This window comes from Molossus molossus, unplaced genomic scaffold (assembly GCF_014108415.1).
Source record: "Molossus molossus isolate mMolMol1 unplaced genomic scaffold, mMolMol1.p scaffold_m16_p_13, whole genome shotgun sequence".
Classification (NCBI taxonomy): domain Eukaryota; kingdom Metazoa; phylum Chordata; class Mammalia; order Chiroptera; family Molossidae; genus Molossus; species Molossus molossus.
In genome coordinates, this window is record NW_023425348.1 from 50,516,278 (window position 1) to 50,539,980 (window position 23,703).

General features: G+C 39.6%; 1 protein-coding gene and 2 pseudogenes across 1 annotated transcript; 2 read left to right on the forward strand and 1 right to left on the reverse strand.

Annotated features, from left to right (window-relative positions):
- Positions 1-6,149: 6,149 nt before the first annotated feature.
- LOC118628602 lies at positions 6,150-15,206 on the forward strand (annotated as a pseudogene).
- A 303-nt stretch (positions 15,207-15,509) lies between these two features.
- Positions 15,510-16,563, forward strand: LOC118628329 (olfactory receptor 2AG2). The gene has a single exon (XM_036259206.1). It carries the CDS (start codon positions 15,603-15,605, stop codon positions 16,551-16,553), a length of 951 nt encoding a protein of 316 aa, XP_036115099.1. The 5' UTR covers positions 15,510-15,602; the 3' UTR covers positions 16,554-16,563.
- A 6,362-nt stretch (positions 16,564-22,925) lies between these two features.
- On the reverse strand, positions 22,926-23,637 carry LOC118629048 (annotated as a pseudogene).
- Between the last annotated feature and the right edge of the window lie 66 nt (positions 23,638-23,703).

Genomic DNA, 23,703 nt, shown 5'->3' on the forward strand with positions numbered 1-23,703 from the left:
GATTCAGCATATAGAGTGAGGTACAGGAATAATAATGTACCTGCCATTTGTTGTGCATCTACTGTGCAGAGAGAAGGACACATACATCTATTGTTCATAGCATCATATAAGATGGGTATTATTCTAAGATAATGAAACAGAAGCCAAAGAAAAGTTGATATTTGCTCAAGCTCACAGAACTGGGAAATGACAAAATGATAATATTCATTTTTTAAGTTCATCTATGACCATACAAAGATGTTTGTTTGATAAGATACAGATATTAAATTTCTATATTCTCTAATGTCATTCTCTCTTGCTAACTAGTTTTATAACTATAAATCATAGTTATGATAATATATATATATAAAACACTGTAAACAAAATGGTTCAAAACCTATAGACACTCTTCACTGGAGACTTTTAAATACTTGCAAAAATTTTGTATTTAAGTTTTGGGGAGAAATTTTATATGTAGCACACATTACTATTAACTGCAAAATCACATATAGACAAGAAACATTTCAAGCATGCATTTTCAAAAATGATCTCTTTTTACTATTACTTTATTTAAAAGGTTGGTTTCCTTTTTCTTGGTGTCAAAATGTTATTGGATCAGTCTACAATCTGGCAGGAAACCTAGATGCTTTATGAAACTTCAATGAAGTGATTAGTTATAGAGGTAAGAACAGAATTAAGGGAACCACCAAGGGATGTTGAAACACCCAGAGATACAACAGCGGGAAGCCACTGCTACCTTGAAGGGAGAAGGGAGGAAATAATGTATTACTATATTTCAGGGAAAGATTCAGTTCAGAGGAGGGACCTCCTGCAAAGAGTTAGGACATAGAAACTATCAGAAAACAGAGCCCAGAGCAAGGAGCAAGGAGGGAAGAAATACTCTACCTCTCTTTCTACTCCTGCTCTCTTGTCCTCTGCTGGCACTTAACCATTATCTACATCGAATTGAAAGCCAGTCAGCAAGGGAATCCAGTGATGATATAATCCTTAGAGATCAGTTTGCTAGACTATAGGGCAGAACTTGGAAGGGCTTAGAATGTTTTAATGTAAGAAGGTAAATGGCCAAAAAGCAAAAACAAAATAAACAGTATAATCATCTTTTCCTCGGAGGGAGATATTGCAACTATTTATTTGGTTGCAACATCTCTTGTGCTATTCCAGTAGCACCCACCTATCATCAAAGCTAAGGTCATCATATTTGAATTTTTGTTTTGGTTTTTGTACTTTGCAACTAAGTTACCAATGACTCATGTTGTGCAAATATTTTTAAGGTTGCTTACAATCATTACATTATAAATATTCATAAAGATTCTATAGTGTACTAAATATTTCTATTTCTAAAAATGCTTAGAGTGATGACAGAGTGTAGAAATCTGTACACTCTGGCTTCAACACCTTTGCATCAATAACTTTGTTATGAATGACGCACTGAATAAATTTCATATGAGTTGCTATTTCCATAACCTTACTTCTGGATTCTCCCTATCTTTAAATTGGCATACACATTAGATTTTTAGAAAATAAATTTCATGAGTGTATAATTTAAATATAATAAAATACATCTATTTAAAACATATAGTTAATCTAGTTTTGATAACTTTATACACCTGTAAAACTAGCTCCACAATCAAAACATGTAATGTTTTCTGGCACCAGATAATTTCTTTGTACCTCTTTGTTGTCAGTTCCTATACACTGATGCCCAAGTAACTAGTGACCTTAAATTTCATAAAAAGAAAATCATACAGTAGAAACTCTTTTGTGTCTAGTTCTTTTGTTCAGTACAGTGTTTTTGAGATTGAACCATGATGTTACATTTATCAATAGTTCATTTTTCTCTTCTGAGTAGTATCTATCAAATGGAAACACCATAGGGACATACCACAATTTATTTCTGCTTTCATTTGATGATAAACATTTGGAATTTTTAAAGTTTGGCTAGTTTGAATAAAGCTAATAAGGACGATTATGATCTCACTTATTTGTAGAATATAATGAACATAACAGTTTGAGGAATGGGGTAGTCCCAGAGACGTGGAAGTAGGGTTCAGACTGACAATCCCCTAAAGAGGGGGGAGGTGGGGGAGGGATGAACCACAGAACTTATATGCATGTATGCATGAACAGTGGACATGGACAACAATCTGGGGAAAGGGCAGGGAGGGAGGGGGAGGGGGGAATCAGTGGGGGAAAAAGGAGAAACATCTGTAACAAAAATTAATCAATAAAAAAAAAAAAGAAGAAGAAGAAAAATTTTGTGTGGTCCAAGGTTCTCTTGAAATCCATATATATTGAATTCCATATGCCTATTTAAAATTTTGCCTCTTTTTAATAGAATTTGAAATCAAGGGAACTCCAGAAGTCCCAATCTGTGTCTATAAGCATAATATAAAAGACTTCAACCCAGCTGGAGTGGCTCAACATCATCCCATGCACAGAAAGATCATCGGTTTGATTCCCAGTCAGGGCACACACCTGGGTGATTGAGGGTTTGCTCTCCAGTCGGGGAGCATATGGAAGGCAATCAATGTTTCTCTCTCATATCAATCTCTCTCTCTCTCTCTCTCTCTCTCTCTCTCTCTCTCTCTCCCTCTCCCTCTCTCTCTCTCTCTCTCTCTCTTGCTCTCTCTCTCTCTTTCTCTCTCTCCTCCCCCACCCCTTCTTTCTTTTTCCCTTCCTCTCTCTGAGCATGTCCTTGAGTGAGGATTAAAAAAAACAAAAACTTCAGAATATCTTACAAAGTCTGACTCATGGGAATGCACTGTTTACCTCAGCTTTCACATCCTCACTTTTGATAATTTCCTCTTAGGAAAATCCACTGTTTAGGTCACTGGAGAATGTAGGTTTGTATCTTTGAGACAAGGGGTTGTAAAAGCTTTAAAATGGAGAAATATTCTGAGTGTCTAGGAACAAAAATCAAGTAAGAACTGCAAAGTGGGATTTCAATCTACAGGCTACCATCCTCTACTCAGTTTTTGAAAGCTCACCCGTGAATTTACTGTTCTGAGTTCATCTCAACCCAGCGCAGCAGGTGAGAGTAGGGAATTTGTCCAGGGGCCTGTTTTTTTATTCTACACACACCATCAGCCTCTGCCTTACATTTTCCCAAATCCTAATTCTGTGGTGTAGTCTGTTAATGATTTCTTGTATGGATTCAGACAGAGCCCAGTTCCAGAGTGTGTCTCCGAAAATAGAATCTGTTTTACTTTTCAATGGGACAATATCATGTCTGGGCTCTGGTGCCAGACTACCTGGGACGCAATCCTGATTCAACTATTTACTAGCTCTGTGGCCCTGAGAGATGTTTTTTTTACTATTCACTGGTCCTCAGAATCCATATCTATAAAATGGAGATATTGGTAGCATTTGTCTCTTGAGACTAATCTGAGGATTAAATAAATTAATACAAATTAAATGCTTATAAGAGTGTCGGGAACATAGTAAGTGCCATGTAAGGTAAGTTATTTAGTTGTTGGTGTTATTACTATAAGTGGTAGTACAAGTATGTTCTGCTACCCACCATGTAAGGTCCTATACACAGTTGTTAGGCTCCTGTATCTCTTACCAAATCTTCTACATAGCAAATTTAATCCAGTAATTTGAGTGTTAAAGGTTAATTTATGATAACCATAGAGTCACCGATGGCACCAACCAGACTCAAAAGAATCTCTGCTGCATCTTGGCCCTGCTAGCAGATGGGCACATGTACTGATGACCCACCTTAAATCTGATAGAACCTTGACTCCTCTCTTTTGTTACAAAAACTACTCCCTAAACTTAAAAATATATATATGGCTGGAGCCTTACTACAAGGCTCAGTTCTTTGCAAGTTATTTTCTAATTGACATCTGAAAATCTTAACCTCAGCTCGCTTCATTTATGAACATGTTTGAGATTGAGGATAATTTCTTCTATCTCTTGAGCATTGCCTGGATTTCCCTGTGCCAAGTCCACCTACATGAATGACATTGTCACCACTAGCTGCTGCTATGGGAATAGAGACTGAAATTAAATTGAAGATTCAAAAGCTCAGCTTCTAGAATAAGACTCTAGGGCTTTGAATTCCACCTCAACAATTGATATCTGTGTGACTAGCAAGTTACCTAACATCTCTACCCCTTAATTTCCTCAACTGAAAAGCAGAGATTTAAAAATATACTTCATAGGATTGCTGTGAAGATTAAATAAGTATTGGTCATCATTATCACACAGCTGGGACTCCCTGGCTCCAGAAGGCAGCCTGGCCACATTGCCCCCGCAGTCCTCCATCTCAGGGGCCATACTTTCTTTCTTAGTTTAGGTGCCTGAAAACAGAGCCGAAGAAAAGAACTTGAGTGTAGGTAGTTTATTTGAAAAGTGATTCCAGGAAGTGGTGTAAGGGAGCAGTAACAGTGAGAGAGGAAACAACTAAACAACAGTAAAGTGTAGATTATTAAAGGTATAGACCATGCATTCTCAATGGGGTCAATACAGAAAGGAGAAAGAAATCTTAGATATTGCAATGGTTTGTGGCCTTCCAACGGGCTGCAATGTGTGTATATAAATATACTCACACACATATACACATATATGCATGTAAATAGTATAGCTGTGGTATTAAAATTTTATTAGTGGCCCAGCCAGTGTAGCTCAGTGGATTGAACGTTGTCCCATGGACTGAGAGGTCCTGGTATGATTCCTGATCAGGGCACATACCCAGGTTGCTGGCTTAATCCCCTGCTGGGGGTGTGCAGGAGGCAGCTGATTGAAGTTTCTCACATTGATGTTTCTGTATCTCTCTCCCTTCCTCTCTCTCTAAAAAAAATCAATAAAAACAAACAAACAAAAATTTATAAGGGTTATGAGGGATGGTGGTTAGGGGAAAAATTTTTTTTAAAACTTCTTATAGGATATAATAATAGTAAGAGTAAAAAACACAGCATAGACAAGGAGGGATTAACTCCATAGAGCTCTACCTCTACAAAGCATACAGAATGCCTCCCAGAAATGTCTGGTGCATTAACTCATCTATTCCCATTGTCTATTGGTTAAAGGTTGCCTCTGGGGCAACCCATACTTCCAACACCCTGGGCAGAAAGCTCAGAAAGCCAGGATGGGGAGTCTTGAAGATCAGTGGTGCCTAGTGAGTTAGAACTGTTCACTACAGCTGAAGCTGGGGTCAGAGATGAGCTGAGATTGTTTGCTATGGGGCTGTAAAATCTGCTAATATCCAGTTCAGAAGTTTAAGTTCCTGCTTGGTCCTGGCTTCTTTAACTCGAACAAGACACCAAAGTCTCACTAAAGTTATGTATGTGAATATTACAGTTTTTATGCTACTTTTGCTTTGTCATAAGAAACAATTGTACAATAGCCAGGATTACGGTACATGGGCATAAATTTCTCTTTTATTCTTTTACCCTGTTTGGATTGCTACTTAAGAAGCTTCTTTATAAAAACACTATAGACAAAAGCAAGGACCAATAACTACAATCTATGTGTTTGATCCCCCAAACCATATTTGAACATCCTACTCTATTATGGACAAATTTGTTGCTGACCTCTGTTTTTCTTTTTAAATATAAAAGCAAAGGTGATTTTTATGGACTGAATAAGTTCACTTTATTTTCAGACTATTAATCCAGATAAAATACAGAGTTTTTCTTGGGAAGGAAAACAAAACGGAAGACAATTAATTTTCTTCAATTATCTTCATAGCAATGCATACACACACACACACACACACACACACACATCAGAATTAGTTGAGAAGCCATATCCGGAGTGACATTTAGCCTACCAAGTAGATCAGGCAAGGAAAATGAGCTTAAAAACTGTGTAAACTAATAGAAACAACAGCATCCATCCAAATGCTAACTGGCACCTAATAAGAAGCAGCTGAAAACCAACATTTCAACAAACTGCACTTGTTAACATTGTACTGGTTTATGAAATATGACAAATCAAACATTAAAAATGCATCTGTTCTCTTTCTGATGATAGTAAACAGCAATAAGCATCAAATGGGAGGAGGAAACCAAACTTCTGTGGCTGAATTTATCTTGCTGAGACCGTCACAAGATACGAAGATCCAAATCTTGCTTTTCTGTGTTTTCCTGATCATTTACCTTCTCTCTATATTTGGAAACCTGCTCATAATAATCCTTATTTAAACCAACTCTCAACTTTACACTCCCTTGTACTTTTTCCTTAAAAACATGTCTTTTGCTGAACTCTGTTTTTCTACAAGTGTCATTCCCCTGATGCTGGTGGACTTAGTTATAAAAAGAAAACCTCTTCCTTTGCAGGATGCTCACTACAGATAGTTGTCTTTCTTCAAGCAGGGTATACAGAGTGTACCCTTCTGGAGGTGATGTCCTATGAGCAGTATGGGGATGTCTGCAAGCCCCTACACTACTCCACTATCACAACTCAGAGGATTTGTGTCTGGATGGCCACAGTGTCCTGCATCAGTGGGGCATTTATGTGTAGACAGTGTATTTATACTGTCTTCCCAACCAAGGACAGAATGTAGTTAATCATTATTTCTGTGAACCTCCTGCACTCCTGTTGCTGGCTTCAGTAGACACCTACAATGCTGAGATGGCCCTCTTGTCAATGGCTGTGACTATCCTCTTAGCACCTGTCTCCCTCATCCTGTTCTTCTATTGGCATATTATCTTCACTGTGATTAGGTTGCATGGAGGCTTAAGGTGTTCTCTACCTGTGACTCCTATTTCACTGTTTTGGTTCTCTACTATGACTCTGGAATATTTGCCTACATGAGACCCACTTCCAAAACAATGAATGAAAAGAATAAGGTCTTCTCTGTGTTCTATTCAATTATGATTTCAATGTTGAACCCCATCATTTGCAGCCTGAGGAACAAGGATGTAAAGGTCACTCACAAGAAGCTGTCAAAGGGGGAGGGGAGCATTTATTACAAAAATAAATTAATTAATAATAATTTTTTAAAAAGAAGCTGTCTGGGAGCTCTCAAGAAGTCCACTTCCAGAGGTAGTGATTTCTGACATTTTTCTTTAGTACTTGGAACATTGTGATGGACAACAGTAGCCCTACTATCCCGTTCGTTTTTTCCTTCTCTTGCTTTATTTGCCTCAGTCTATTTTTTCCTCCACAAATATTCATTAAAGCCTACTCTGTCCAAGCACTGTGCCCAGAACATCACAATATAAGTAAAAATTAAAGCTTTCCTTAAAAGAACTGGCAATCTACTAACAACATAACCCAAATATAGAGATAATTATTTTTAAAGCTAAATGAAGAAGAAGCATTTGAAGATAAAAGAAAAATACTGTGCATATCAAAAGCAAGGGAAATAGCTTATTGCAAGACTAGGAATATTTCATAAAGTGATCCTTGAAATGAGACTTGATTAGTGGGATGTATGATTTCTATAAGCAACAATGGCCAGAGAGGATGCCTAAAGAAGACTATCACACAAACCAAAGCACAGAGATGGGTAGCTGAGAATGTGTGGCAGGAAACAAAGTTTAGAAACAAGTTATGTGTTATCTTGTCATAAGTTTGACTAGTTTGTACCATATTCTGCAGAGGTTTTCTGTACAAGGTTAACCAGTTTGCCCTGTGGGCAGAATTGAGAATGATGATCATGCCAGTACATTAGGGCCTCCATTCTAAAAGACAGTGATTAAACACAAAATTAATCTTGATAATTCATATAATCACAGAATCACAATTCTTCAGAGGATTTGTGTTCTAGATATTCTGTTAGAAGCTATCAAATCTGTGATAGTCAATATCTGCGTGAATTTTTTATCTATTTTTTAAAAAATGTTAAGACTGAAGGGAATCTTATTGAGCATATTATTTACTTAATGTTTTCATCTCTGTAATTTTCTTATTTAACATACACTGAGCCCATTGTACTAAAATATCTGGGAGGTTTACAGTCGTTATATTCCAGCCACAATGACTTTCTTTCTCTTCCTCAAACATGTGCAGCTCGGTCCTGACATCCAGTCATTAGCATTTGATCTTAAGTTTGTCTGAAATGCTTTGCCCATCATTCTTGACACACCTGACTTGTACTCAACATTGTGAGCTCATTCTCAGCACAGTTGTCAGCTCCCCAAAGGCCTTTCCAAAACATCCAGTCTTAGGCAATAACCTTTACAGTCACTATCTCCATTGCTGTGTTTTATTGTGTTTATAGGACTTATGTCTGAAACTGTGTTGTTTACTCATTAGGAAACAACCTGATTAAAGTAAATTTTAAAGCTACTACTGAAACCAAGCAGCAGTGTTTGGGTTCGTTGTCTCACAAAATTGAAGAATGCGTTCACGGGCCAAGGGGAAAGCAAAAGGAAAGTTTGTTTGAAAGATAGACAGACTCTCCGAAATGGGGAGAGGACCAAGTGGGTTTCCCGGGGGACCCTGTTTTCTAGGGGTAGATGCATACTTTGCTAGCCTCTGATTGGTCCTTTCAAGGAATTCTGCCTTAGCAACATCCGTATATTTTAAAGCTTGTGTTTCCTGCCTGCCTGGGTTCAGCCTAGGTCATCTACAAGGGCCTTAGTGGCTTCTCTCTTTTGGGAGTTTCAACTTCTCCAAAACTATTAGTGAGGAGGAAGGGAAACAGCCTTGGATAAACCCTATGCTTGCTTTTGGTTTCTCTCCCAAATCCAATCTTGGTTTCCTATCATTCTTTCTAAGGTAACCTGGCTTTCTGCAAAGAAACACACTACAGTTTCGCAGCAGAACTCTTCAACAATCTAGTTGTCTTGCTCCCAGAAACCAGTAGTTATATTAATTGGAATAGATCAAAATCACCAGTACTGTATTCTTTAACAGTAAATAAAATTCATTTGCAAACCCATCAGAGTCCCAGAGAAAGGAATGGATACAATTGCTGTCCCCCTTTTGCCTGAAAACAGCCTTTCTGGTGTTTTTGTTATGTAATTGACCCGTGCTCCTTCCTGGAGCTCCTAATTTCTACTTCTATAAATGGGGGCTGGGAGTTTCTGGTCTTGGAGCACAATCATTCATGTTAATTTTAGTTTTATTTTGAGATCTGTAGAGTCCAAATAAACCTCCAGATATGCTGAATACTAGATTGTCTTTCTGTGTGCTGAGCTCCAAGATATCTCAAACTTTCCTGGGGCCTCAGCCTTCCCTTTCCATGGTCCCGTTCCTCACTGCCGAACCTGCCTCTATCTCCTCACTATTAAAAATGAAATGATGAAATTAATGAGGAATTATACAAGGTCCATCAAAGGAATATGGCCATAGTGGTGTGTCATAAATATAAGAAAGAGACAGATTATAAAAAATAAAGAGTATTCAATAGTAACAAGTGGGAAAGGGTAGTCAAGAAGGCTGAAGACCAAGAGTACACTATTTGGCAAAAAAAAAAAAAAGAGAGAGAAAGAGATATTGAGTAAGTATCTGAGACGGAGATTTTGTTGTTTAATTTTTAACCATGATCTAGTCAGTTTCTCTTGGAAATAAAATTCCTGATTTATAAAATCAATAAGCAATTAAATTAGATGATGTTTAAATTCCCTTCTAGTCTACTATAATATGATTAAGACCCAAATGGTTCTTTAATAATTCAGAAACGTAAATAAAAATTGTATTAATGTTGAATATTCAATTATCATTTAATTTGGTAGTAAGACGTTGGTTAGCCTGGTGAAAAGCTACTTAGTTGAGATGGAGTAGGATCCTGGTTTTCATCAGCTAAAAAGTGAGTGAAACTTCAACAGCCTGATTTTCATTACCTTTGGGACAAGAGAAAGCCACGCTCTCTTCTAAGGGGATGTTTATATTCTTCTGTTATTTTATGGTCTCTTTCGGCAGTTCTTCCCTGAGGGAAATGCTCTCTTAGCTGAGTAAACTCACCATGTCTTAGAGAAGAGAGGTTAAGGACAATTACAGTTTTTATTGACTTATGCCGCTGTGATTTCTAGGTTGTCTGATATAGCAGGTAGCAAGTGATACTTCACATATAATAACTAAGCAATTCAAAGTAGACGTAGACCCAGCTATTATAAATGCTTTTTCAAGAAATTTGTTGTGAAAATTGGACATTTAGAGTAATAGTCTGGAAAAAAAAGAAAGAAAAGAAAAGAATACCAAAGTGTTGTAGGACAGTGAAAAGCTAGGAAAATTCTGAGACAAGAGGAATAGAGAAACTGAGGCAGGAAAGTTAAACAAAACCAAAAAGCTTTACAGGCTGCTTGTAGCAGGGCCTTATCTGGAGCACACAAGGTTAAAACCTCTCCTTCTCACAGAACAATGCAGGAAGAAGGGGGAAAGGAGAAGGAGGAATCAAAGATCACTTAGTGAAAACCATCCTGAAGTTGTTAGAATAGCAGGGAGGAGAAAAGAAGAGTATAAACAGAAAACACCAAGAGTCAGATTCAATTGCCAAGTACCTCCCGTATATTATGGGAAAGCCATAACAAAGTAAAAGGGAGACTTTTAGAGTCAATCTGTACCAGGATATCTAGCAAAGGAACTTTTTAAAAAGCTTACGGATGCAAGGATATATAAGGCAGAAACTGCCCACCCTACTTCCTCTTCAGGTTAGCTGAGAGCCTGTCTGTGCTTCACAAGCCAGACGTATGGGTTTGCTTGCTTTGTATCATTAATAAATATGCATGCTTTAATTTTTTAATAAATTCACTTGCTTTAATGTTTTAATAAATTCACTGAACACAACACACATACTACCTAGTCTGTTATATAAATTTATTTCTATGAGAAGACAAGGATCGAGATTAGGGACAGCCCTCTCCCTCTGACTCAGGGGGCTGTCCAGGAATACCTCTCTGATGTCTGTGAGAGGTGCCTATAACATTTTTGTCACAAAAGGATTATTTTTTGAACAGGGAAATTTTGATCATATTTAGAAGCTAAATCAGAGGATTGAGAGAACTCATGATACAAGAAGAACGTGTAAATGGAGAAGGAAAGAGATAGAGCAGGAAGTGAAAATGAGAAAAATAGAATCTCAGTAATAATTGGAGAAGTCAACTCTAAAGTGGAGAAGTCACTCTTATACCTCTAAAATAAAACACCAGGCAGATAATTCCCACATAAAATAAGGAAGAGGTGAAAAATATAAATATATGCATCTGAAAAATTTAATCATCTGTAATCTTTATTTTATCTATGAAGTAGAAAGCAGGATTGGAAGTCAAGTATGTAGGGACTTAATTCATCATTACCATAAACTCACGCCCCACAATGAGAGCCAGGGCCTCAACAATGTCCATCGAACCATCAGGTAACCACCATTTTTCCCTATGCCTTGTTTCATTGTAGTAACTGTTATCCCAAATCTTATGTCCACCATTCTCTTTTTACTTCTATTAAATAGTTTTATTAAATCAACAAGTAGTCATAAAATGTTTATTTTTATTTCCATTTTTAAATCTACAAAAGGAGTATCATGACATAAAATCCTTAGTACTCTCTTTTCACTTAATATTAGATTGCTGAGTTATCCTTTTTGTTATATTTCCTTCTGGTTGTTTTATATTGATTGCTATAGAATGTCTCCTTGTGTGACTATCCACTCCACTGTTGATGAACATACAGGTTGTTTTCAGTCTTTATTCCATTGTGAATAGTGCTGCTGTTACATTTTACATGTGTAGAACCTTTTTTTGGATATGTTTCTTATATAATGGGAAAACTAAAAATATCTTGTATTATATTTCTTTTGTTGTACTTGTGCAATAATTTTCTTGAAAATGTTCTTTATGTAATCAGAAAATGAAAGCTTATTTGTAATTTTCTTAAAGTTGTAAGGAAAAGATGCAACCCCAGCAGCAGTTTCAGCATGTACTGGCAAAAGGAAAGATTAAAGAGAGACTGAAGAATGAGGAAAACCTGGCAAAACTGGGGAGAGAGGAGACGGCCTGAACTAGAGCAGTGATGGGTAGAGACCATTCTTGTCATCACCCCTGAGCCCACAGCAGCTGAGTCCACTGGACACGGAGAGAAGGGACATATAACACATCCATTCACAAGTGTGTGCACCTACACGAGAGGGGGTAGGAAGAAGAAACAAATAACTTGAAAGCATAGAACAGTCCAGTAAATCAATTGTTTTATGCTAATAAAGTTCAGTGAAGGAAAACCTAATATGAACAGAAGCACTATAAAGTTCAATTCCCTCTACCTGGAAATAGTCGAGGCTAGAGGCACAAAGAGTGATGTGGGGAGTGGCGGCATCTACAGAACCCATAGATACACTTTAGCATTTGGACACAGAGCTAGTGGTGGTGAAGGGTTGCTTCTTGGGTCAGTTACTGACACTGTCTATCTAGTTAGGGTTTTGGAAACAGCCTTAGCAAGTCCATATGGAGTAAAACAACCCTGTGGGCCTCAGAGTTCATTTAGTGGGTGAATTTTGCAGGCATTGGAAAGTCAGGAGACTTGCCAAGGGGATTCATTAAAATCTTATTTCCTGGAACAGCATTTTCAGAGAAGGTCATGTCACCTGAGGGTATGAGAGTGTATGCCCCCAAGGACAGGAGCCTAGCTCAATATTGCCCCAGGGACAGTGAGGCTGGTCATCATAGGGCCTCCTGTGGGCAGCTCCTCCTATACCTTTTTATCCAAATTTCTGCTGTGCTCATCTTTGATCATGAACACCACCAGAATGGGAACACTTGAAAATCTGAATACCTCACTCAAGGCTGTGATGGCTTTCTCACAAGGAGAGTAGAGGAGAAAAGCTAGGAGAGATTCCACTCCTTGCTTCCCCGGGAGCCTGCTTCAGGTTCTCAGCTACCTATCTGCATCCATCTCTACCCCCAGGGAGAACTTGCAATGCCAGTCATTGGAGAAGCCATTGACCTCTGATCTCAGACAGACTTTTGCACATCTATACCCACCCTTCCAGAAGAACCACTTTGTCTTTCTTTGTCTTCTTGAACATTTTTATCCCACAAGTAAATCCCAGGGCGGTAGGTATGGTCTGGCAACTGTGCCCTTGCTCCTCTGAGGTAAGGGCTCTGTCTCTGTTTCAGTGAAATTACATGGAATCTGGAAGTCTTGAGACTTCGCTGCTTTGCTTCTCAGACTATCTAGTCCTTCCGGGGGTGTAGCTCACCCACTCCCTTCTATACTGTGGACACCATGTATATGTGGACACACTCACGGTCTGTGGTTTCCACTGACCAGAACTGGGTTCCTATACATCCTGGTAAAAGTCTCATTATTTACCTTTGGACTTGGAGTATCTTAGCCTCCAATAGTCTGAGGTGTGCCCTTTAACAAAGGATCAGCTAGAATCAGTAAAAGTGTGTCTTCCTTTCATGCCTGCTTGACTCTAAGGTCCAAAGCCAGAGAAAAAGAGCCCATTGAAATCATGAAATTGCTAGAATAGAGTGATCAATGATACAGAGAAATAACCTATAAAAACATGCTTACAAATTTTTAGCTTAGTGTTACTAATGGGCTTTGTGTGATCATTTCCAATGAAGTAAAATTCCCCTCTGTTAATCTCAGCCTCTGCTGACTTGTCCTGGTCTGAGACCTCCAATACCAGCAGTTTCCCAGAGAGGAAGCTCTTCCTCTGTAGGCCCAGTGTGTGTTCTCTGGCCTCTATTTTTAGATGGCCCTGAAGGAGAAGAACCAGAGAATGGGAAAGGAGAGAAAGCAGGAGTCTGCACCGAGGGGAGAAAGGCAGATAGTAGGATCCAGAATACTTAAGGATCACCACCTCACCTAAGCCCCCTTTCTGCTTTTTAAAACCCTATCCACACTCCTGGTGCAGAAATTGAGATAAAGGTGCCCATCTAATTATTTTCTTCCCTTTATTACTCAATTCACTTATCTTTATAATTTGACAAAAGCAAAAGTATTTCAAGGCAAATATTTATCAGGAACAGTGCTGGCAATAGTCTTTGAATGTGTCTTTTTGTTGTAGTCAATAGGCAAAGAAAGTATTCCAGTCAATATTTCTTAGTTTACACCTGCAGTTTTGGCTTTGTGATGGCAAAGGAAAGATCTCAGACCCCAGGGAATGAAAGGACAGGTTTACAGAGGATGTTTTTCTGGCTGGCTTCTTGCCTCAACTTCACTGTAGCAAAAGGACAAGCAGAATATCCTTGTATTATGATTCAGTTTCCTGACCTTCACAGAGCTGTTCTCTTTCTCTATTATACCTAATCCTTTCTTTCTTAGGCACCTCCTATTCATCCTCAGCCTGTAGCTTATATGTCACTTCTGCAGGGAATCTTTTTCTGAAACCTCACTTGTATGGACTCATAGTATGCTGTACATTTCGTCACATATTAATCATCACCACTGGTGTTTGTGTAACCATTTTCCACATCTACACAATTTTCCTAGCATCAGTTGTAGTGGCTGATACACTGCAGGTCCTTTGTAAATATCTACGGAATGAATGTAAAGAACTAGATCAGATGAGCCTTCTTATTTCAGGATTTTATCATCCTACCTTTTAAAAAGATCCCAACTCTAAGTTAATCAGAATGATGACATTACAGATGATTGGAAGATTAAGAGCAGATGATACCACGGCAAAGGAAGAATTTGGTCCTAAACTTTTTTCTTCTCTTTCAGAGTGCCTCCTAAGTCCTTCCAACTGTGACAGACCTGTAATCATAAAAAGTAAGCTCGCTGAGCACTGCCCCACAGACCCACACACTCCACGTCCTCTCCCCCTTAATCCCTTCCGCCAGCACTGCCACAGAGTCAGGGTGCAGCAGGACCAGCATCTCGCCTCGTTTTGCGGGATGTGTGAGGTAGAGGAATCTGATTTTCCTGATCAGCGTCTTGCTTTGATTCTCAGGTGACAGGATCGCTTGGGGGCTTCCCTATGAAATCTCTCTTTTAGAGCTCCCCCTTCTGGGATATGCCCTAGACATAAACACTTTGCCACACCTTTGCAACTACCATCTATTACTTTTCCCCCTGAATCAATTACCTGAAAACAGGCAAACACTTTTTTTTTTTTTACTATTTCTGCAGGGTTACTTCCGACAATCTATACCAATCTGACCATTCAATTCAGCCCAGATTCCTTTTGCCTCCAGAAGGGTAACAGTGTGCTCACCATGGATGTGAGGACAATACAAGAACTCACAAGATCATGTTTTCTAAGAGCTGGGAGGTTCCTCTTTAAGGAAGCAGTCAAGGACAATGAGAATGGAAAACGAAGAGAGATGTCACATCTACAGAGGTGTCAAAGAGCTTTATTATAAGAAATCTTTAACCCTGAATTGGAATCCCAAGTATATTATAAGCAGAAAACCAGCTAGATTTTAAAGCAATGCCTACTGTATTTTTTATTATGAAGATAGATATGTTTTTTTCTGTCTAAAAAGATGCTTGCCTGGACTCATAATTTTGGATATCTTATTTAAAGGGATTGCTAAATGACTAGCAATCAGAAACATGCTTTATCATAATTTAATAAAAATATTTGAAAAGTCAGAAGTCATCAGGCAAACATAAGTGCGAAGAGAAAGAGATACCACCTCATGTCCTGTAGGCCACTCCAGAGTGACAGGAGACAATACAAAACGAGGGTGAACTCCCTAAGAAAGGCTTTCACTGAGAATCCATTTGGTTCCAGGTAACTGAAGAAATAGCACAGAATGGAGCACTGGAACTCCACCCTGGGAAGTGGGTTCATATTGATGGGGATTCTGAAGGACAGTGGCTCTCCTGGGCTACTCAGTGCCACAGTCGCAGTTCTGTACACGTTGGCTCTGACCAGCAATGGCCTGCTGCTCCTGGTCATCACAATGGATGCCCAGCTCCATGTGCCCATGTACCTCCTGCTCGGGCAGCTCTCACTCATGGACCTCCTCTTCACGTCTGTGGTCACACCCAAGGCTCTCGTGGATTTTCTTAGCAGCGAAAACACCATCTCCTTCGGGGGCTGTGCCCTTCAGATGTTTCTGGCACTGACGCTGGGTGGTGCAGAGGACCTCCTCCTGGCCTTCATGGCCTATGACAGGTATGTGGCCATCTGTCATCCCCTGAACTACATGGTTCTCATGAGTACGAGGGTCTGCTGGCTCATGGTGGCCACGTCCTGGATCCTGGCATCCCTGAGTGCTCTAGGACATACACTGTATACCATGCACTTCCCCTTCTGCATGTCCCGGAAAATAAGGCACCTGCTTTGTGAGATTCCACCTCTGCTAAAGTTGGCCTGTGCAGATACCTCCAGATATGAGCTCATGGTGTATGTGACAGGTGTGACTTTCCTCTTGCTCCCTCTTTGTGTTATTGTTGCCTCCTACACACTAATCTTATTCACTGTGCTCCACATGCCCTCAAATCAGGGGAGGCAGAAAGCCCTAGTCACCTGTTCTTCCCACCTGACTGTGGTCGGGATGTTCTATGGAGCTGCCACGTTCATGTACGTCCTGCCCAGTTCCCTCCACAGCCCCAAGCAGGACAACATCATCTCTGTTTTCTACACAATTGTCACTCCAGCCCTGAACCCCCTCATCTATAGCCTGAGGAATAAGGAGGTCATGGGGGCCTTGAGGAGGGTCCTGGGAAAATACATGCTGCGGATACACCCCACCTTCTAGGGAGAGATCATGGCTTCTAAATCAAAATGTTATACACCGCCAGTCTTTATGTGATATCCTGTGTGAGATGATGCACTTTAAAATTCTTTCATTTCCATTCTTCTGTGTAGCAGCTGAGCATAGCGACCTTAAGCTGCACTGACATGGAGTATGTCACCCGGACCTGGGAAGCCCATGTTGTAAAACGAATAGAAGAAAAGCATGGAATGGCTGTCCTAGACTTCCTCTGTCATAGGACTTGTTTCTGACATGATTACCATGTTTATGGTAGGAAAGTGTTTTAAATTCAATACCATGTAGTAGTGACGGACAGTGATAGTTTTAGGCTGACCAAACTGTATAGCCTGTGAACATCAGAGGTGAACTGCTTTCCTTTGAATTAGATACTAGGACAATTAGCAGGAAGATGTATCTCAGAAGATATATTGGGCTTTGATTATTAGGCAAATGGTTGTTTTAGCAATTAGTTAGAAAAAACAAGAGATTTGTACTCTGGATTTAAGTAGAAGTTTATATCAAATACATAAGTAAAGGTAATGTCTATGTTGAAATCGTGAAAAAGGCTCACTGGGACATTTTTATACTACCTAAACCTAAAAATTAAAATAGAGAAATGAATAAAAGAGAATGTGAAAGAACTGGATTTGAAGTAAGGATTAAAGATACAGTAACAGTGGAAGACATCTGTTGTGTATGTTGCTTGAATTTTTTTTAAAAATTATGATCTTACACATACACATGTGTGTTTTTAAACATCAAAACAATCGCAAGTCGTTCGAATTCTTGAGGTGAGTATGTGTGTAGGCCTGTGTCCTAGAAAAGGAGGAGCCAAATATATAATTCAGTCTCTAGTTAGCTTGAATGTGGCTTGTTTTATCATGAGGTATTGGTGTGGGAAAATTTAGAACAAAAGCTTGGGACTTAAATCTGTTAAGGAACTCCAAAGTATCCTGGCTCACATACGTGGAATTACTGTTAGGATAGTGCTTTGTGAAATCGCAAATACTTTTTTTTCTTTATAGAAATCATTTTAACTGCTTCATCTATACAACTAAACCAAGTTCATTATAAAAACCAAGAAAATTCAGAAATTCAGACAGAGGCAAGAAACACCTATAAAGTTTTCCTTTTTTCTTAAATTTTGGTTATCCATATATGTATTTTACTGTATTTTTCTGTACATGTTGATTAAAGTCTTTCTTTTTTATCATTTAAAATGTGGCGAACCTTCTTCCTCGTTAAAAGGGAACATTATAGTTTTGGGGAATAGGTGGTGGTGGGGCCAGATTGCAGAGTGTGAATCTCTGCTCCCCCTTTTTCATCTGTGTGTCTTTGGACACTGAACGGAGCGTTGTGCCTCAGCTTGCTCATTCTAAAAGTGGTGATACTAATAGGACTCTCGATGCAGTCATGATGTTTCTAGGATGACTAAGATAAAAATGTCAAGTGCACAGATGAAAGCCTGACAAATAGTGCTTGAAAGATGCTGGCTATTATATGAATAAATAGTAAAGAGTTTAAAAACTTAATTTTAGCCCAGCCAGTGTGGCTCAGTGGTTGAGCATTGACCCATGCACCAAGAGAGGTTGCCAGTTTGATTCCCGGTCATGGCACATGACCAGGTTGTGGGCCAGGTCCCCAGTGAGGGGCATGCAGGAGGTGGGCAATTGATGTTTCTATCTCTCTCTCCCTCTCCCTTCATTTCTCTCTAAAATCAATAAAGGAAAAATAAATAAATAAATAAAATGGAGGTATAATTGACAGATAACATTTATATTAATTTCATGTATACAACATAATAATTCTATATTTGTAAATATTACAAAATGATCACTCCAGTAAGTCTAATCAGCATCTATCATCATACATAGTTACAAATTATTTTCTTGTGAGGAGAACCTTTAAGAGTTACTTTCTTAACAACTTTCATATATGTGACACAGTATTATTAACTATAGTCAACTTGCTGTACATTTTATCCGCGTGACTTAACTATTTTATAACTGGAAGGAAAAAACAATTTTAAATAATTACATATTTCATCATATGAGATCTCTGTAATATATTTAGGCATTTATTATACTTAGTCCCCCCACCCCAAGTTTTTTATGTGAGTATCTGATTTTATCTTAGCTCAAATTTCTAGAACTGAAATTGCTGAGATCCAGCCAAAGAAACTATTTAAAATTCTTGTTACAAAGAGCCAAATTGCTTATCACAAAGTAAAAACATTTTGATTTATGTGGGAGTATCTGGCCTCTCTTTGCTAATGACACATGCCAATGGAATCAGGCTCCCTCTTCACTCCACCCCCTACCCGCACTACAGTTGTGTTTGTCAAAATCAGCAAAACTCTTTCTATTGCAAATTCAGTATCACTTCTCTGTCTTCATCCTGCTCTATCAGCCACACTTGACACAATTGACTCCTCTCTTCTTGAATCACCTTCTTTTTTTTAGCCTCACCTGAGGACATTTTTCCATTTTTTGTTCAGATAGAGTGGGAGGGAGAGAGAGAGAGAAAGAAACATCGACGTGAAAGGGACACATCGAGTGGCTGCCACCCGCACGACCAACCAGGGCCGGGGACAAACTGCAACCAAGGTACTCGCCCCTAGCGGGAACCGAACCAGATCTCTCTGGACCGCAGGCTGATGCTCTAACCGCTGAGCCAAACTGGCCAGGGCTTGAATCACCTTCTTTTTATGAGTTCCAGGGCACCACAAACACTAGATTTTCCAATTTCCCCACTAGACTAGGGCTTCACTTAGCCCACTGCCCCTCTTCAACATGACATCTAACTGTCAGAGTGCCTCGCGGCTTCCTTGCAAGCCTCCTTCCTTCCGAGCGCACATTCTGGCCTTGGTAAGGCCATTATTTAATGGGTTTAAATTCCATCTGCATTCACTCCCAATGCCATGACCTCTTCTGAAGCCCAAACTCATTTAGCTGCTGATGTAAACTTTTGCTTGAATGTCTTAAGCATTTCTCATTTAATCCAAAACTGAAAGCTTGATCCACAGCCCTAAATGTGCTCTTTTTACAGTTTTATTATAAAAAGACAGCCTTATCATTTTCACACTTGATCAAGCTAAAAATCAATAGATAATCCTTATTTACTCTTTTTGCATTACTACTTCCAAACAAGAAGTTCCGATAAACTCTTCCTCCACAGCATAGTACAAATCTTTTTACTTCTCTCTATCTTACTTCCTGCTACTGAGCTAATTCTACCTACCAAATTGAACTTTTGGTGCAAACTGCTATCTAGGATTGAAATAAACACAAGAGTACAGCCATGATTTTGGAACCAGATTGCCTGGATTTTATTCCTAGTTCTAACACTTGCTAACTGAAATGTCGATTGGCCACCTTAGTTCTCTCTTACTCAAATTTTCATCTCTAAATGTTAAAAGGTGTACCTAACTTAGAGTTGTTGTGAAGATTAAATGAGTTTATAATGTAAAGTGCTTAGAAAATTACCTGGAATGTAGTAAGCTCTCAATAAGGTTTTCTTTTATCACAATCAAGAGGTTTTTTTGTTTGTTTTTAATTGATTTTAGAGAAAGATTAAGAGAAACATTAATGTGAGAGAGAAACATCGATGGGTTGCCTCCTGTATGCACCCTGGCTGTGGATTTTACCTATAACCTAGGAATGTGCCCTGACCGGGAATCAAACCCACAACCTTCCAGTGCACGGAACAATGCTCCAACCAACTGAGCCACACTGGCCAGGGCATAATCCCCAGTTTTTCTAGAACTTTTTTTTTTTATTATTTATACTTGATCTTCATGAGTTTTATTGAAAAGCAGAATAAAAATATATGAAAAACAAAGAAAAATTGACTTCCGGTCAAGATGGCGGCGTAGGTAAATGCGGTATCGTGTCCTCCCACAACCACATCAAAGTTACAACTAAACTACAGAACAACCATCATTCAAAACCACCTGAAATCAAGCCGAATGGAAGTCGTACAACTACGGAATTAAAAAAAAAAAAAAAAGCACGGGTGGCAGCCACTCGATGTGTCCCTTCACATCGATGTTTCTCTCTCTCTCTCTTCCTCTCTCTCCCTCCCGCTCTATCTGAACAAAAAATGGAAAAATGTCCTCGGGTGAGGGAAAAAAAAAAAAAGCAGCTACATCCAGACTGGTAGGAGTGGCAGCGGCGCGAGGGGTGGCGGCGGAGCAGCGGCGAGACAGGCTGGTCCCACACCCACGTGTGGCGGATAAAAATCAGGAGGCTCCCCTGGCTGGGAAGGTCCTTCCTGAGGACTGAGGGGTCCCCGTCCCACACCAGGTGCCCCGTTCAGGGTTCCAGTGCCAGGAAGAGAAGTCCCTATAACTTCTGGCTGGAAAAACCAGCGGAAACTGAGGCTCAGGGAAGCTGAAGCGGCTGGAGCCCCAGGCAGCTCCCTAAAGGGCCCGCGCACGGACTTATCGGACTCTCTCCCTCTAAGCTCGGAGGGGAGGCAGCTCGAGGGGCGCCAGAGACACACAGGGAAGAACTGAGCTGTTTGGCACTGGAGTGAGGGCTGGAGAGGGGGCTTCCTCGGGGACAAACGTGCTGTAAGAGGCCTTTGTTCCTTTGGTGAGCCCTTCCCGGGGGCGGCAGACAGAAGCCATATCTGGGACTCCAGCAACCTGGCTCACACTGGTAGCCCCGCCCTGCTGACTCCCTGAGGCCCCGCCCTGCCCCACACAACTTTCAAGCCCCCCAAGCTGTTGCCACTTGCTTAATCATAGGATTGGCCGGTCTTGGATCCTGCTTCAGGTTTTTCCTAAATTCTTTCAAACGAGCAGCATCTGGTCTCAGCGAGCCCCATACCTCTCATTAAGTAATACACAGAAACAAACACAGGGAGGCAGCCAAAATGAGGATACAAAGAAACAGGTCCCAAATGAAAGAACAGAACAAAACCCCAAGAAAAGAACTAAGCGAAAGGGAGATAAGCAACCTAACAGATACTGAGTTCAAAATACTGCTTATAAGGATGCTCAATGAACTTAGTGAGAACCTCAGTGAACTTAGGGAGGGCCTCAAGAGCATAAAAAAGGACCAGTTAGAAATCATGGATACACAGTTAGAATTAAAGGAGGCATTAACTGAAATAAAGAATAATTTACACAGCTTCAATAATAGAGTATGTAAATCCAAGGAGAAAACCATCGATTTGGAATATAAGGAAGCAAAAAATGCCCAATCAGAACAGCAAAAAGAAAAAAGAATCCAAAAAAATGAGGATCGTGTAAGGAACCTCTGGGACAACTTCAAGCGTGCCAACATTCACATCTTGGGGGTGCCAGAAGGAGAAGAGAGAGAACAAGTAATCGAAAACCTGTTTGAAACAATAATGGCAGAAAACTTTCCTAACTTGGTGAAGGAAACAGACATACAAGTCCAGGAAGCACAGAGAGTCCCAAACAAGATGAACCCCAAGAGGCACACACCTAGACACATCATCATCAAAATGCAAAAGGTTCAAGACAAAGAGAGAATCTTAAAAGCAGCAAGGGAAAGGCAGCTAGTTACCTACAAGGGAGTACCCATTAGGCTGTCAGCTGATTTCTCAAAAGAAACTTTGCAGGCCAGAAGGGAGTGGCAAGAAATATTCAGAGTGATGAAAACCAAGAACCTACAACCAAGATTACTCTATCCTGCAAAGCTGTCATTTAGAATTGATGGACATATAAAAACTTTCCCAGACAAGAAAAAGTTAAAGGAGTTCATCACTACCAAACCATTATTATATGAAATGATGAAGGGTCTTTTTGAAGAAAAAGATAAAATGTATGAACACACAAAATGGCAATGAATACATATCTATCAACAATGGAATCTACAAACAAAATGAATAGGAAGACCAGAAACATTCTCATAGATACAGAGAACATTTTGTTGGTTGCTAGTTGGGAAGGGGGTTGGGGGAATGGGTGAAAAAGGTGAAGGGATTAAGAAGCACAAATTCATTGCTAGACTGACAAACCTCAAAGGGAAAGGGGTTGGGGGGTGGAAAGAAATAAACCAAAGAACTTATATGCATAACCAATGGACACAGACAATAGTGTGGGAAAAGGTGCGAGGGGGGCAGGAGTGGGGAGGAGGGGGTCAATGGGGGAAAAATGTGGAACATCTGTAATACATTTTACATCCAACAATAAAGATTTGAAAAAAAAAAAAAAGAAAAATTTAGTTTGGTCTTAATGAACTTGGAATTTTATTCCTTCAATATAGAAAGGGCTCTTTCAGTATTGCTAGCAGCAAAGCCTATAGATACCCGTGTTATCATTGACTAAAAATGGCCTTCACATTACTACACACAAATAAACAAAAATAAATGATTTACTTTTGCTTAATTGAATCAGTTGAATCATTTGGCATTAATAGTTTGGACATAAACTTTAGAAATAAAAGGTAAAGAAGGCATTAGGGTATTATAATATTTTGTGAAGATAATTCTCTTTAGCTAATATTTTGGGGATTCAAGAGGAAATTTCCTTTTGTTGTTCTCGCCACTTGAGCATATTCTCTGCCACTTCTTCTGTCTCGGTCACCAAAATATCCATCTTGGCTAAAGCCTTGCTCATTTTCTTTAGATTTGCATCTAAGTGAAAAATACTTCCAATTGTTTCGAGATGAGTTTCTGATGTCTCAATGAAAGTCACTGCCAACTCCAGCAAATGTACCAGGTATCTGTGATAAACAGCTTCAATAGGCAGGTTTTCCTGGCACATGGGATTCAACAGTATTTCCCTGAGGGATCTCTTTTCTTTTAGCACTGCTTCCAAATAATTATTCATGCTTTGCAGAGTTTGACACTTTTGAGTCAAAAAAGAAGGATGAACAACATCTGCTGTATCTTTTTCTAATCTTAGAAGTTCAATTTCCAGGTTTTTCTGATTGATTTCAGCTTGAATATTTGTGGTCTGCTGTAGCCTGAAGAAGGTCACAAAGCAAGGAGTTGATTTCTTAGATATATTTAACATCTCCTGACTGACTATCCCCGAAGCTACGAAATGGCCCAGCAGTAGCCCTGCGGCGTTTAGCACCGACGCCGGGTCTCAAGGGTTCACCGCAGCCATGGCTGAGACCTGCAGCCCCCGGCGGCCATGGAAATAGTCCAGTTTTCCTAGAACTTTTGAGTGACA

What these genes read in the sequence shown, in the direction of transcription:
- LOC118628329 (XM_036259206.1), top strand. Translation starts at nt 15,603, where the DNA reads ATGGAGCACTGGAACTCCACCCTGGGAAGTGGGTTCATATTGATGGGG.